The following is a 15,024-nucleotide window of genomic DNA, read 5'->3' on the forward strand; positions in this document are numbered from 1 at the left end:
GTTTATGTATGAGTATCTTCTCTCTCACCTAATTACGCGTTACACTGAAGCATTTACAAATTTTTATACCTTTCCATATTTGTCCGTATCATAATATTTTTCATATTTCCTTGTGATATTGTTGTGCTACGAAAATTAGTCATAAATTTCACTTGACAATGATCTAGATTTAGAATGTTGCACCTATTAAAAACGTAATCCGATTTTTATTTTTTCTCCTTATCGTTCATAACTAATGTCACGTGTGCATCACTGTTTTCCAAATTTAGTTTACGTAATGACAAACAGAAAACAGTTATTCGGCGAATTACGATTAACCATTATATTCCTTCAGAAATAAACTCCATAATAACTTAATATAAAGTAGCCTTGTGACGTGGAATATATTGCCATTTTACGTATTTATCTTACGTCTACATAAAGAAAATTTATTACTACAAGCACAGTTGTTCTCAGATTTTTGCAACTAAAGTGATATATGCAGAACGAGATTTTCACTCTGCAGCGGAGTATGCGCTGATATGAAACTTCCGAGGAGATTAAAACTGTGTGCCGAACCGAGACTCGAACTCGCGAACTCTGCCTTTCGCTGGCAAGTGTTCTACCATCTCAGCTACCCAATCACGACTCCTGCCTGGTCCTCACAGCTTTACTTCTGCCAGTACCCCGTCTCCTACGTCCTAAACTACACAGAAGCTCTCTGCGAACCTTGCAGAACTAGCACTCCTGAAAGAAAGGATATTGCGGAGACATGGCTTAGCCACAGCCTAGGGGATGCTTCCAGAATGAGATGTGGGGAGTGTGCGCTGATATGAAACTGCCGGGCAGATGGTGCAGCACTTGCCCGTGAAAGGCAAAGGTTCCGAGTTCCTGTCTCGGTCCGGCACACAGTTTTAATTTGCCAGGAAGTTTCTGTACACGTCCAGGGACAACCATCACGTATTCAAGTATTATGATGGCAAAGTTCTTGTACTCTCTAAGATACCAGAGGCCTATGGTTACTGTTCTTGTAATTTATTCGAACTGGATTACTTAGAACAAATCTTTTTTGTATTTTTCTAGAGCATTTGCTGGTCCACATTATTATATCTGGATTTTCCATTTGTTTTGCTATAAATTAATCTGAATAATCACCTGTTTGATTATTGGAACGGGTCTCTCATGTTTCATTACGTAAATAGTGAGTGTATCCGAATACTACGTAACATTTGCGAGAAGGCCTTTATTAATCAACAGTATCAAAAGGAAGTTGGTACAGACCATAGTTAGCCGTTGTAAAGTCAACTAGCGCAGCGGATGCCTCTAAACAGTAATCGGGCTTCCTGTAGCGAATGTATCAGCCGGCTGTGAAATGCGCACTTGATAAGGTAAAGTGCCAAGCAGTATAGGTACTGCGGTATAATAAAGTCCAGTGAAAACATAACTTTCATTCTGTATGATAAAATTAAAGTGTTATTCGCTACAGTTAAGCTCTCGCATCACGTTCAGCTGAAAACTGTCTTTCACATACATTCTAGACATGAACTTCTGTACACTTTCACTTATGAAAAGTAAATGTTTCATACATTTGTGACTAAAGACCTTGCGCCATACTGAGCACTGTGCCGTCAGTGCAGTGCACGTCAATCATGTAATTAACTACTGAATATTAGTCATCTTAATGTTATTTAATTTTTACAGTGTCCTTGAGTGTGAATGCAGATAGGTGCAAGTATTTCACGAGAGGTAGCTTACTTGTACTATTTTTCTGTGGCGTGCATCATGTAACAGTAATTACTGAGCTGTTAACTGCTACTATACAACATCGTTACGGATCCAAAGTCCGATGCCTCACGTCCAAAAAGGCTATTCCAAACTGGGAAGGACTAATTAAAAGAAACGAGATGTAACATCGCAGCAGCTTCTTTAATTTAGAAAAAATAAGAGAAATTTTTCATTAAGAGCATATGACTTCCAAATGACAGACAGCTGATGAAAAGCATGTCGCAGTGCTTCTTCAATGCGAAAAAACTACAAGTAACGCAATGGTGCATAACAGTGTTTCAGATATTAGTGGCACAGTGGAATGTACTACTGCAGCGGGAACATTGTCGTGGGGAACATATCGAGTGGTGACGCCCAAGCTGCTGCACTAGACGCGGCCCTGCTGCGCCCGGTGTCTTCAGAAGAAGCGCTCTTTCTGCTCGTGGCGCCTCCTGATGCTGTCACCCTCTTCGGACGAGTCGGAGGAGTCTGACCGCGATTCGGGCGCCTCCACGCTCTCGCCGTAGGCGTCGCTCGGCGAGCGCAGCTGGTCCGGGCACTTCGTCCTTGCGTCGGAGGGACACTCGTCGGGGTCGTCCAGTCTCGTGAACTCTGCAACGCAAACGGGACAAGGTCATCAGCTATAATATACCGCATAAGGATTTAGGTCAGCACTTACAAAACTCTGATAATTTGGCTTACAGTGTGCAAGTTTCAGATATTTCTAACTTCATTCACAATAGTAATGTTTCGGAGCGCCAGTTCTCCAGGTCATAAACAAAACATGGAGAGAATACTGCCAGCCAGTTTTTCACCTTTTTAATGAAATCCAATTAGTGGCTCAGGTCAGAAGATAGCGAAACTCTTAGTAGAAGACACAACTTATGCACATAAGATAGTCATACAACGGTATCGAAAACAAATGACGGTAACACTTGTGAAGATGAGGAACAAGGAAGTATCTCCCATAAAAAGAGGATGAGAGTGATCAAGAAATTAAATTTATTAGATGCAACTGGTTGCTTATTATATCATTATAAGGACAAAGAAATGAATAGCAGCTAATACGAGGCTCAGCTGCAAACTAATGCCTCCGAATTTTTGTGTGAAAGCTCTTCAAACTTATTCAGTAAAACTAAGTTCTACATCTTTATTCTTCACGTCTACATATTTATTTCTCAGCATAGCAGTTCTGGATACGAACACGTTTCTCATTATGAGCGACAGGTTTATTAATGCCCCCACTATAGAATGTTTGACATTGTACCACACAAGCGGCTTGTAGTGAAATGGCGTGCTTATGGAATATTGTCTTAGTTATGTGACTGGATTTGTGACTTCCTGTCAGAGATGTTGCAGTTCGTACTAATTGGCGGATAGTCATCGAGTGAAATAGAAGTGATTTCTGGCGTTCCCCAAGGTAGTGTTATATGCCCTTTGCTGTCTCTTATCTATATAAACGATTTGGGAGACAATCTGAGCAGCCGTCTTAGGTTGTTTGCAGATGACGCTGTCGTTTATCGACTAATAAAGTCATCAGAAAATCAAAACAAAATTGTGAAACGATTTAGAAAAGATATCTGAATGATGCGAAAATTGGCAATTGATCGCCAATAACTAAAATGTGAGGTCATCCACATGAGTACTAAAAAGTATTCGTTACACCTAGGTTACACTATAAATCCGTCAAATCCAAAGGTGGTTAAATTCAACTAAGTGCCCAGAAAATTCAATTACGAACAATTTAAATTGGAAGGAGTACATAGAAACTGTTGTGGGGAAGGCTAACCAAATACTGCCTTTTATTGGAAGGATACATAGAAAAAGTAAAAGATCTACTAAGGATACTGCCTACGCTACGCTTGTACGTCCTCTGCGCGGTGTGGGATCCTTACCAGATAGGACTGACGGACTACATCGAAAAAATTCAAAGAAGGGCAGAACGTTTCGTATTATCGCGAAATATGGGAGAGTGTGTCACTGAAATGATACAAGATTTTGGCTGGACATCTTCTCACGAAATTCCAATCACCAACTTTCTCCGCGAATGCCAAAATGTTTTGCTGACACCGACGTACGTAGTGAGAAACGATCACCAGGACAAAAGGACAAAATAAGGGAAATCAGAACTCTATAAGGGATTGGAATAATAGAGAATTGTAAAGGTGGTTCGATGAGCCCTCTCTCAGGCACCTAAATGTGATTTGTAGAGCATCCATGTAGATATAGATGTAGACGGAGCCACAGAATCACCTATGCTTGCGCCGCTTCATCACCACCAAAGTGAAGTCGTCGAAGCTTTTCTTTAAGTTTTGGAAACAGTTGTGTGTGGTCTGGCGTCGTCGTGGTGACTATGCTGCATGGACAGACGAACTCTTAGAACTATTAACTCGGTTACAAAACGCTGTTACTCAAGCACTGACAAAGTTACGTCATATCCGCCAATTTCCATACTACAATTGGGAACTCTAAAGCGGCGGGCTGCAAATGTGTAGCTAAGAAGAAGAAAGGTGTAAGAATGCCAGTTACATTTGTTTTATTTACAAACCGTCAAGAGTTTTCACGTAAGAAATTCGGAGGCATTACTTTTCAGCACACCTTCCTAGAAGATATGCTTCAAGTCATGCCTGCCACACACGTTTCACATATAGGGGGCATGATCTCACACAAGCGCTTTATGGCAATTTATCCGGTTCATGAAACGGAACTGCGCGGAACTCTTAGTAATAACACACCAATTGCAGTTCTCCACCGCAGTGCTTCATAGACACGTTATTGCATGAGCTTTAAGAAGCGTTCTCTATGCCTACAGGATTTAGTACACATCAAAACCAGGAAAAAGTTTTAGAAACTTCTGTTCGGGATCAAATCGTTTTTAGAAATTTACTGTTCTACGAGAAGCGTTCAATGAGTAGCAAGACTTTCTCGGCCATTTTGGTTGCTAAATTACGGAATTTGCTGTGGAATATCGTGGAATATTCCCTCATCAGCTAACGAAATTCCGATGGGTGGCGTCTGTAACGAAGATGCGTTGCAATCAGAGGGCTGTCATTGATTTCCTTTTGACGCGTATACATATGCGCTTGCAGAATATCTACGCAGACTTGGCAGTGAACAAAATCACGGTGAGCCCCTGACCCAGGCGTCCAGGCGTCCATCGTCACTGCGACAAGGTCGCACAAAGCTGTCCGATCTCCCGCATGCCGTCCCGCCGTACAGCTGTGGTCCTGCGGCATTTAACAAACAGTTTTAGCGTGTTCGTCCCCATAAAAATGCAAACGAAGTTCTCCTTCTCCATGGCACAAGGCCTAAAACAAGTTCGCACACCAGAGAGGTTCTAACAAAACGTCGTTGGACTGTTCTTCCTCATCGAACCTGCAGCCTGCATCTCAACCTTCCGAGTCCTAATTAAGCGTTCTCTCCGCGGGAAATAGTACGTGGGCGCTGGAAGGACATTGATGTAGCCAGACGTTGCCTCCAACGTCAACTAATAGACTGGTACCATGCGAGAATACAAACTAACTCAGTCATGTCACAAAGGCCATCGCATTGAACGGACATTATGTTCTAAAATAGGGTTTTGGGTGTGGAAAAATAAGGTTTTGCAGACAAGAGATTGGGGAATAATATGATGTACTGGCATCTTGAAAGAAAGAAAAGAACCTGATTTCAGAAAAAAGTTTTGTACTGCTTTTTGAAGCTTGCTCGCACATGGGTCGCGAATTATCACTGCTTACTGGGGTAGGTTGTCCGTTCACACTCAGGTGTATTCACACGATTCGATGTTCTTTAAGGAGGAATGAAGGATGTGCAGGAATGAATGCTCACGACGGACGTGTAAGATACATACAAATTGATTGCAGTTTTCATGCTGTACAGTGAAACGTACTTAGAGTTTATATGGCATGATATACTGATCTACTTATACAGCGTTCTGCGAAACATTTTTCTGATTATTTCGCATTTGTGTATTCCAATAGCGTGACAGAATCTGTGATGCGATTATTAGTTGCACTGCATCGACATACGTGTTTCCACTTCCAGATCTGTTCTCAAATGAACGAAAGTTCACTAGGGAATGGGGCCTGAAATTCCAAAATGGCCATGCCTTGGCAGACGAAAACACTCATGCCACGCAGGTTCAGCGATTGCAACACTGGTTTCATATTCAAGTGTGGGCAGTTACTCTGGACGATCACGTCATTGGGCCATACGTCCTTCCAGAATAACTGCCCACTCTTTAATACCAAACGAGTATTGCAATCGCTGAACCTGCGTGGCACGAGTGTGTTCGTCTGCCAAGGCATAGCCATTTCGCAGTTTCAGAACCTATTCCCTGGTGAGCTTACATTCATTTGAGAACAGATCTCGAGGTGTTAACGAGTATATCGATGCTGTGATGCGAGAACCAAATGCAGTGGGCAACGCATTGTGGAAAAGCGGCTGGACCCATAATATGCACCCTCTGTACGGATGTAATTGCTGCTCACGCAGAACGTCCCGGACGATACTGACTAACACCCACTGCACGTGCAAGTGTCAGAGAACTCGTTGACGGTTTCTCTTCGACGCTGTGCAGTACAGCTTGAAAATCGGGCGTTCAGCGTCGCCGTGGAGCGGCACAGTCACGCCTCCCCACGGTGAGGGTATGTGTGTCTCGGAGGCGCTGCGTAATAGGCAAAACGTTTGTCCAATGGCGTGTACGTTGCGGAAAGCTTTCTTGATGTAGCCGAATAGTAGCTTTTTCTTTAAATTGATCTTCACCATGCACAATAACGATGTCTGTGTATTCTGAAACCGTTTACTGCATCGGAGACGCAGAGGCATTGAACAGGTCGCGCAGCGAGAGAGATAATAAGTGACAGTAAGTGACCATCTGACGTAGTACACGTCACCCGGTACCCTATTACATACGGGGGCAACCATCTCTCAGGCTTTTCTCTTTCCCTCAGCAGACGTGGACGCGTTACTCATCTGAATTGGAACGGTACATTTACGGATATGGGTTCGTGTTCAAAACAATGTGTATTCACTCCCCTGTAGAAGTCTAAGAGGTTGCAACGGGAAGTTGTGAACACCCTGTATAAAATATATCAATTTATGCTCTTGCAAGGAATATCTGATTTTAAAGTTCAGTAGCTTTATAAAGAAAAGTTAAATTGAAGAAGAAGATTATCGTTATACTGATGTTTTTTGACGTGTACCAATAAATTTCGTGAGATTTTCGTTCTTGTTAACATTTTAAATTTTCCCTTCAAACTTTATGATAAATTCTGGATTTAGATAGGTCGTGCTTTTAATTTTATATCTACATAATATGTTCCCAGTCAGTGTTTTACAACGATAACATGTCAGTACCCCCTCTCAGGATATAGTGCTAAGGACCAAATAAAGCAGTAACCAACAAAAATGCCTAACTACTCATTAAACACTAAATCAGGAGGAGTGATCTGTCACGTTATAGATATCTACGACAGAGATTACGACAACAGCAAGCTTACGTCACACACGTGTATTCACGAAATCTGTATTTAAATCCTGTAATTATATGTACGATCTAAAACACTGCATACATACTGCTCCTTGACGTTAATTTTTACTTTCGCTGACTTTCTGTGTCTTTTATTCTACAGAACGATGTGCTGCTGTCATTAAGTATCTTTTATTCCATTGACAAACGCTTCTTTTCTACTACAGACAAGTGTGTACGTTCACTTATACTTTAGTGTTATTTCTCAAGATATTAGTATCGGGACGCGGCGCTACGAATGTCGCTTATTATGATTGTAACGAATATATGTGTTCAAACATTCATTTTCTGTTTCTGAACTATGATGTGACATTTGTGTAAAATGTATTCTGTATCAGTGGATATGTTTGAGCCTGCTTTGTAAATACTGATGTTTTTCATCCCGTTTTCCGTGTTACTGGTAGTAGGAGACAGAAGATATACTTTGAATTCGAGTATAGATAGCACTGTAAGATACTTTGCAATCGAGCTCTCTGACCGACAGGTACGGTTTTCTAGACTTCTACATGTGTAAGAATAACACATCTAGCTATGTATAGATGTGTTGTGTTATTATGCAACACGAAATTTGTCTACTTGTTGTTACTGTTTATATGTTGCGTCTTAACAGTGTGTTAATGCTATAGCTCTCGCAGTCCCATATTTCTACTCATGTTATGAATGACATCACGTATTTTGACGACTATACTACGCACAGTTACGCATGACACGCAAGTTTTTATGTCCAAACGAGGACGATGTGTCCATCTGAGTTACAGGTAAATACTGCGTCGAGTATAGTAGAGTTGTCTTTATGTTGTAACTTCCCTTTCAATATGATGTGTTGTTACTATTTTCGAAGCACTTCGTAATAGGCCACATCCGAGACTAGTAGTGCTGAATATATCACAATTTTAAATTCAGTGTGGTAGAATGATGATTCTCTCCAAATTTAAGAGAAGCTATGGTGTGAACTCAGAAGAAAATTATCAGTTACAGTGTACTCGATAATATCGGCATTTTTCATTTCTTCCTTGGGAGCGACAATTTCGTTTCCAATTTTATCTCCTACGAAAAATCGCAAATGAAAAGGGAAAATTGAATGTGTACCGTAATTCAGACATCTTAAGCTAGTGTGTGCATAATAATGGGTAAGGAACGAAATTAATTTCAGAACATTGCTCACCGATGTTGGTGCGACATCTGCAGACCCTCAGGAAGCACTCGTTGCTGAACAAGTAGTAGGCGCCGTGCTGGTCGCGGACGCACACGGGGCTGTACTGGAGGGTGCAGCGGTCCTCGCACGGCCGCGCCGTCGTCGACCACCGCCTCGCGCCGCACACCGCCACCACGGCGACAACTGCAACGCAGGCGCGAGAAACAACATCAAGCTGTCGCTCGTTTATAATCACAAACCACTTCTCAGTGCAGGTAACAATTACTTCCATAATGGGTTTACGTTGTGAGGTCCACGAATGTTAATTAAAACGTTCACTGTGGAGACAAAATTCATGGGATACCTCTTTATATCGCATCGAACATCCTTCTGCCCGGCGCACTGCAGCAACTCCATGCGACATGGACTCGACAAGTCATTGGAAGCCCCATGAAGAAATATTGAGCCATATTGTCTCTACAGCCGTCCATAATTGGGAAAGTGTTGTGAGTTCTGGGTTTTGTGCACGACCTGACCTCTCGATTACGTCGCATACAAGTTAGATGTGATTCATTTCGGGCGATCTGGATGGCCAACTCGTTCACTAGATTTGTCCAGAATGTTCCTCAAACCAATAGCGAAGAGCTGTAGCCCGGTGACATGATGCATTGTTATCCATAAAATAAGAAGTTGAGGATAGCCTGCAAACGATCTCTAAATAGCCGAACATAACCATTTACAGTCAATAATCGGTTCAGTTGCACCAGAGGACTCAGTCCATTCCGTGCAAACACAGCACCCGCCAATATGGAGCCACCACAAGTTTTCACAGTGGCCTGTTGATAAGTTGGATCCATGACTTCCTGAGGTCTGCGCCACACTCGAAACCTACCATCGGCTCTTAATAACCAAATCGTTACTCATATGAGAAGGCGTCTATGCTGGAAGTGGGTGCGAGCCAAGGAAAGGTGCTGAAGGCGATGTCGTGTTGTTAGCAAAGGTAATCGCGTCGGTCGTCTGCTGCCATAGCCCATTAACGCCAAATTTCGCCACTCTCTCCTAAGAGATACGTTCGACAAGCGTCTCAATCTGATTTCTGCGCCTATCTCATTAAGTGTTGCTTGTCTGTCAGCACTGACAAGTCAACGCATAAGCCGCTGCTGTCGGTCGTGAAGTGAAGGCCATTGGCCACTACGTTGTCTGTGGTAATACCTGAAACTGGTGTTCTCGGCACACTCCTGACGCTGTGGATTTCGGAATACTAATCCAACAATATCCAAAATGGAATGTCCCACATGTCTGGCTCCAACTACCACTCTTGACTTGCAAAGTCTGTTAATTCCCTTCGTGCGATTATTATGGTAGCCCCGCCAATGCACTGCCAATCATATATTTTGTCTTGTCTTGTCCCATGACTTCTGCCACGTCAGTGTACAAGTACTTCGAGTTGTACACATGTCTTACAATGTTGTTTTGCTAAGGAACCAAAATTTTCGTCACAAGTCTTAACGCCAAGGAATCATATACCACATAAACAGCCATACATAGTTAACAGAAAGTGCACCCGCCAAGTTAGGCGAGAGCAGTACTGCGTGCTTCCTGCACTCGGGTAGGCGCGCCGGCCCCGGATCGAATCCGTCCGGTGGATTAACGATGAGGGCTGGTGTGCCAACTAGCCTGGAAATGATTTTTAGGCGGTTTTCCACAACCCACTAAGTGAATGCTGGACCCCATGGCCCGACTCAGTTACACGACTTGCAAACCTTTGAAACCGTTCGCACTGTTTCACGGCTTACACTAGACGTAGACAGCTGGGATACACTACTTCCGTCCCGGGGGGTACGGAGTGGCGACGGGCAGGGAATCCGGCCCCCCTCTGACATTACCAGATCCGTAGTAACCGGTGGGGACCCCGCGTTGAAGCGGGGCAAAGGCCCCAGGAAATAATTATAGTAGACAGAAAGTGAATTATGATATGTGTGAACATTTCCTGTGTTATTGTTCGGTACATAATCGCAACTAGCACTTGTGATCATCGCACGTGAATTCATGGTTTATGTCAAATTCCACAGCAGCTTCGTCAGTAACGACACATGGGTGACAAACATGTTGACGCTGATTCACTGCTATATATGATGGTTCACTACTTCATATCGAAATCACGGTGGTCTTCCAGTCCTACTTCGTTCTGCAAAAATTTTTTCCACTACACAGTGGTTTCCCTCTTTTCGTACACCGATGGAAGTGTGACAGTGCAGTTAAGCGAGGAGGACTGTGGTTGAATTCCTCGACTGGCTACTCGTACTTACGTTTTCGGGGCTCCCCTAAATCATTTAAGACAAATTCCGAATTTGTTTATTTCAATTTGTTTATTTCAATTTGTTTATTTTTCCTCCCTCACCCTCTCGCCACTAGAGTTTGTGCTCCGTGAACACCACTAGGATTCACTTTTACGTTACATTCCTAAGTCTCCATTAAATCTGTATTAAAATTTCTGTTATTTAATTTCTTGCACCTGTACTATTTCCAGCATCTAGTGTTTCATATCTCTGGTTTCATCACCGAATTCACTGCTGTTTGGGGTGCAAAACTTTCATTGTTATCTACCAATAGCTCTTGGAGTAACAACGACAGTTTTAATTGGCGGTGAAAGAGTTGTAACATTGTCACTAACAACAGAAAAATTATCGACGGCGAACGACATGTAGACCGAAAAGTCCGTAAAAATCATTTCATCATCTTTACATAATGACTACGAAGTTTATGTAAGATGTCTGGTAGGATGCTAGTTGTACTGCCTATCTTCGGCTAGGAACAAATGAGTTGTAAATAGGAGGATAAAATGACAGAAGTGCTTAGTATTTCAAAGTAGTAAGAACTAATAAAGTGAAACATAAACAACACGAAAATTTATAGCCATGTCAATAGTAACAACTACAGAATATGCGGATGCATAGTATGAAGTAGACACTTCCAGGCTCTGAACATATCATTCGGCCACGTTTAGCAGCCACCTTTCTACAAAATCAGGAAGCATCGAGAAGTCCACTTATAGCTGGAACATACCTGACACATCATTCTTTACACGGAGATAGGAGATCTAAATACTCGACAGCGCATCATCCTGAAGTAATCTTCTTAATTACGTATAAGCAATAAAGAAGCGTAGGTAGTGAGGAAATAGATTAGTTTCTCGCTGGAAGTCAGAAACAGAATATTTTAAAAGATGAGAAAACAGGCAGTGTAAATCTGCAGAAGTTAATAAACTGAAAACAAGATGATGTGAGAAAAATGCTGCTTCAGATAGTATGTTTATAAGAGATTTCGAAGAAATGAAAAGTGTTGTTATTTACAAATGGTAGATGGGGGACTCTATTAAAGGTAGAGCGAAAGGCAGAGGTACATCGAAGGTCAGAACTACGGAGAGGAGCAGTGTTGCAGCGTGATATAAGAAAAGAAAAATACCGATATTAAACAAGTATATACATCAGTAATGTCATTAGAGCGCTCCGAGCGAGGTCGCGCAGTGGTTAGACACTGGACTCGCATTCGGGAGGACGACGGTTCAATCCCGCGTCCGGCCATCCTGATTTAGGTTTTAGGTGATTTCCCTAAATCACTCCAGGCAAATGCCGGGATGGTTCCTCTGAAAGGGCACGGCCGACTTCCTTCCCCGTCCTTCCCTAATCCGATGAGACCGATGACGTCGCTGTCTGGTCTCCTTCCGCAAACATCCTAACCCCTCATCAGAGCGTGAAGCACTGAATATTATGATATAACAAGTCTCTATGGGTTGGCGATAACGTGTAGTACCGAAATAATGTGTAGGACTCAATAGTCAGTGAGGAGGTTAGAAGCTTCAAGAATGGTCAAAGATGTGTTCAATAACAATCACGATCATTAAAGTACAGAAGGGAATACGATGCGATAAGTTCGGCCAGTCTGAAAACCCAAGCTCGCTATCACTGAGTGATACACAGAGGAATGCAAAGAGAAACCAGTGATTTCGATGAGTAAATATGAGTTAGACTAGAGAAATGGAGAAATGCTTGAGAACCAATTTGAACTAGTGAATAATTACAGAAATAAACTTAAACTTCGTAGAATGTGCTGATAGAGAAAAAGGTTTTACGGCTCGAAATACAGACAAAAATGAAAAACAGCTATCAAAATATATTATTGTTTAGGCAAACCTTTGCCCCATATGACATCAGAATCATAAGATTTTACTTTCAAATAGAGTTTCGACATTTACAAAGGAGGCTATTACCACAAAGAAAAGCAGTGGATGAAACACAAAACTCTAGAAAGTAGTCACGTATTGAAGTTAAACGTGAACGATAAGCGATTCAGAAACGAAGGGAACCGGCCTGAGTGGTCGAGCGGTTCTAGGCGCTGCAGTCTGGAACCGCGCGACCGCTACGGTCACAGGTTCGAATCCTGCCTCGGGCATGGATGTGTGTGATGTCCTTAGGTTAGGTTTAAGTAGTTCTAAGTTCTAGGGGACTGATGACCACAGCCGTTAAGTCTCATAGGGCTCAGAGCCATTTGAACCATCTGAACAAGAAGGGAACCGAATCTTTGGAAGCGTATTGTTGTAGAAAAATGCTGAAGTTAAGAATGGTAGATAAGTATCTAATGAGGTGCTGAAATGGAATGAGGAGAAAAGAAATTTATGGAAGAACGTGAGTAAGAGGGGGGATCTTTTGATAGCCTGATGCAGCAGTAAATGGCTCGTTTGATAATTGAGAGAAGTTTGTGTGCGTGTTTGGAAGAGTGCTGGGAGGGCTGGAAAGGGGGGGGGGGAATGAGGGGTAAAAATTCTACAGGAAGCAATAAGACGAGGGAATGAATATGGTAAGGAGGTTTCAAAGTACATAGGTTGGTATCTTTATTCGGAGTGGAAGAGAATTACTCACGATAGACTGGTCTGGAGTGCTTCATCAAAACAGTATTTGACCTAAATTCTGGATCAGCTGCCAACTGGACTTTTACTACTGTAAATTCTCGAGAAAAATGTGAACAGAACATTACGCAAACATAATGGAAATTTTAGCAAGATTTGTTATGGTTTCTCGACCTGTTGACGAGCACGTCATTAGGGGCGGATAACTATCTTGGTCGGACAAGGATGGCTTGTGAACTCTTCGTGTACTTGCAGTCAGCTATTTAGAAGAATGACATTGAGCCTAAATCTGGATAGCTGAATCAGATTTAGAACCACGGTCCTCCAGAATATGGCTCCCGTTTCTTAAATAACGAGTCAACACACCCACCAACTCTTGATGGGGAGGAAAGGCCAAATAGCACGAGTGTTAAGCGGCGTGAGAGTCGTTTGGAAACTGTGAACCACAGGATGTATGCCTTCTGTGTATTGCTTACTACCACTACCTCATTTTACCCTCAAGTTCAGAGTCTGACGAATGCCTCAGTAGTAATACAATTGTGCAACAACATCGAGCAAGTGATATTCCATGTAACCACTGGGTAAAATGAAGCTAAGAGTAAACTGAGATGTTTACTTAGTTTCCAATGACAATAAGTGCTAGGTCAGTTACACGTCCCAGTACTTCACCATACAGTACGGACATAGCTGTTACATTGTTAAACCATGAGAATACATGCTTTTATGTACACCATACATCACCACACTCATTACAAAGTACGAATTGAACATACTGCCATTCTGTGTAGTATCAAAGTGTTCACTAAGAACGCTTCCGATAACGGCGAAGTATTGTATTAAGATGCGTGCGCTTACCAGCAAGAACCACGAGAGCAGCTTTCATTTTTGCGGCTGTTCCAACGCAGCCCTGATATCGTCCGCCATTTATAACCGCCACAGCCTTACTCAGCTGTTGCCGTTGTGGTTTGCGAAGCTTATCACAAACACTTTTCCAGAGTGTAAGCAATGTTCGGACTGCGCCTGACGACAGATCTAAAATCAGTAAACAAGATGATATATGTCTTGCAACCTTGTAGCTATATTGCTAACTACGACAGATTGCTGACATACTTTATTGAGAAATAATGTACTTGGTACAAATTTATCACCTCACAAATTCTTTTATTTTCAACTAGAAGAACGGAGCTAAAGTATTATGGAGGCGACAATATTTTAATGGGCGGTAATGTACAGAGTGCTCCAAAAATATTGTTTCACATTTCTGGTGGTTCGAAAGGAGGCTTATCTCATAATGAGTCACGTTTTTAACCCCGAGCTCAGATATGTACGTTCACGAAATGGACTAAAATATTACTCGATACGACGACAAGCCTTTTATGTTGTATGACTTCTATCTGCACAGCAGTTTTGGAACATACAGTGGAAGAAAATCTTCATGTACAGAAAATTATTGCTGCCGAGCTCAGATATGTACGTTCACGAAATGGACTGAAAAAGTACTCGATATGACGACAAACCTTTTATGTTGTATGACTTCTATCTGCACAGCAGTTTTGGAACACGCAGTGGAAGAAAATCTTCATGTACGGCAAATTATTGCTGCCGCGTCAGTAATGAGTGTAGGTAGTTCCTATTCCGACTGCACAGTTGTTTCTTACACAATACTACTCACCATTGTGAACACCGTTCCCTTTGTACAAATGGTTCAAA

At 42.2% G+C, this 15,024-nt stretch overlaps 1 protein-coding gene across 1 annotated transcript in view; it reads right to left on the reverse strand.

The window, feature by feature from the left end:
- Positions 1-1,884: 1,884 nt before the first annotated feature.
- LOC124595412 (greglin-like) overlaps positions 1,885-15,024 on the reverse strand; it is a 51,912-nt gene continuing 38,772 nt past the window's right edge. Inside the window, exons 2-4 of the mRNA XM_047134142.1 lie at positions 14,170-14,346; positions 8,439-8,612; positions 1,885-2,355 (exon numbers count right to left, since the gene is read on the reverse strand). Coding sequence (XP_046990098.1) covers positions 2,162-2,355; positions 8,439-8,612; positions 14,170-14,197 — 396 coding nt within the window. The 5' untranslated portion in view covers positions 14,198-14,346 and the 3' untranslated portion in view covers positions 1,885-2,161. The remainder of the gene's footprint in view (positions 2,356-8,438; positions 8,613-14,169; positions 14,347-15,024) is intronic.

Source organism: Schistocerca americana, chromosome 2 (genome assembly GCF_021461395.2).
Source record: "Schistocerca americana isolate TAMUIC-IGC-003095 chromosome 2, iqSchAmer2.1, whole genome shotgun sequence".
NCBI lineage: Eukaryota > Metazoa > Arthropoda > Insecta > Orthoptera > Acrididae > Schistocerca > Schistocerca americana.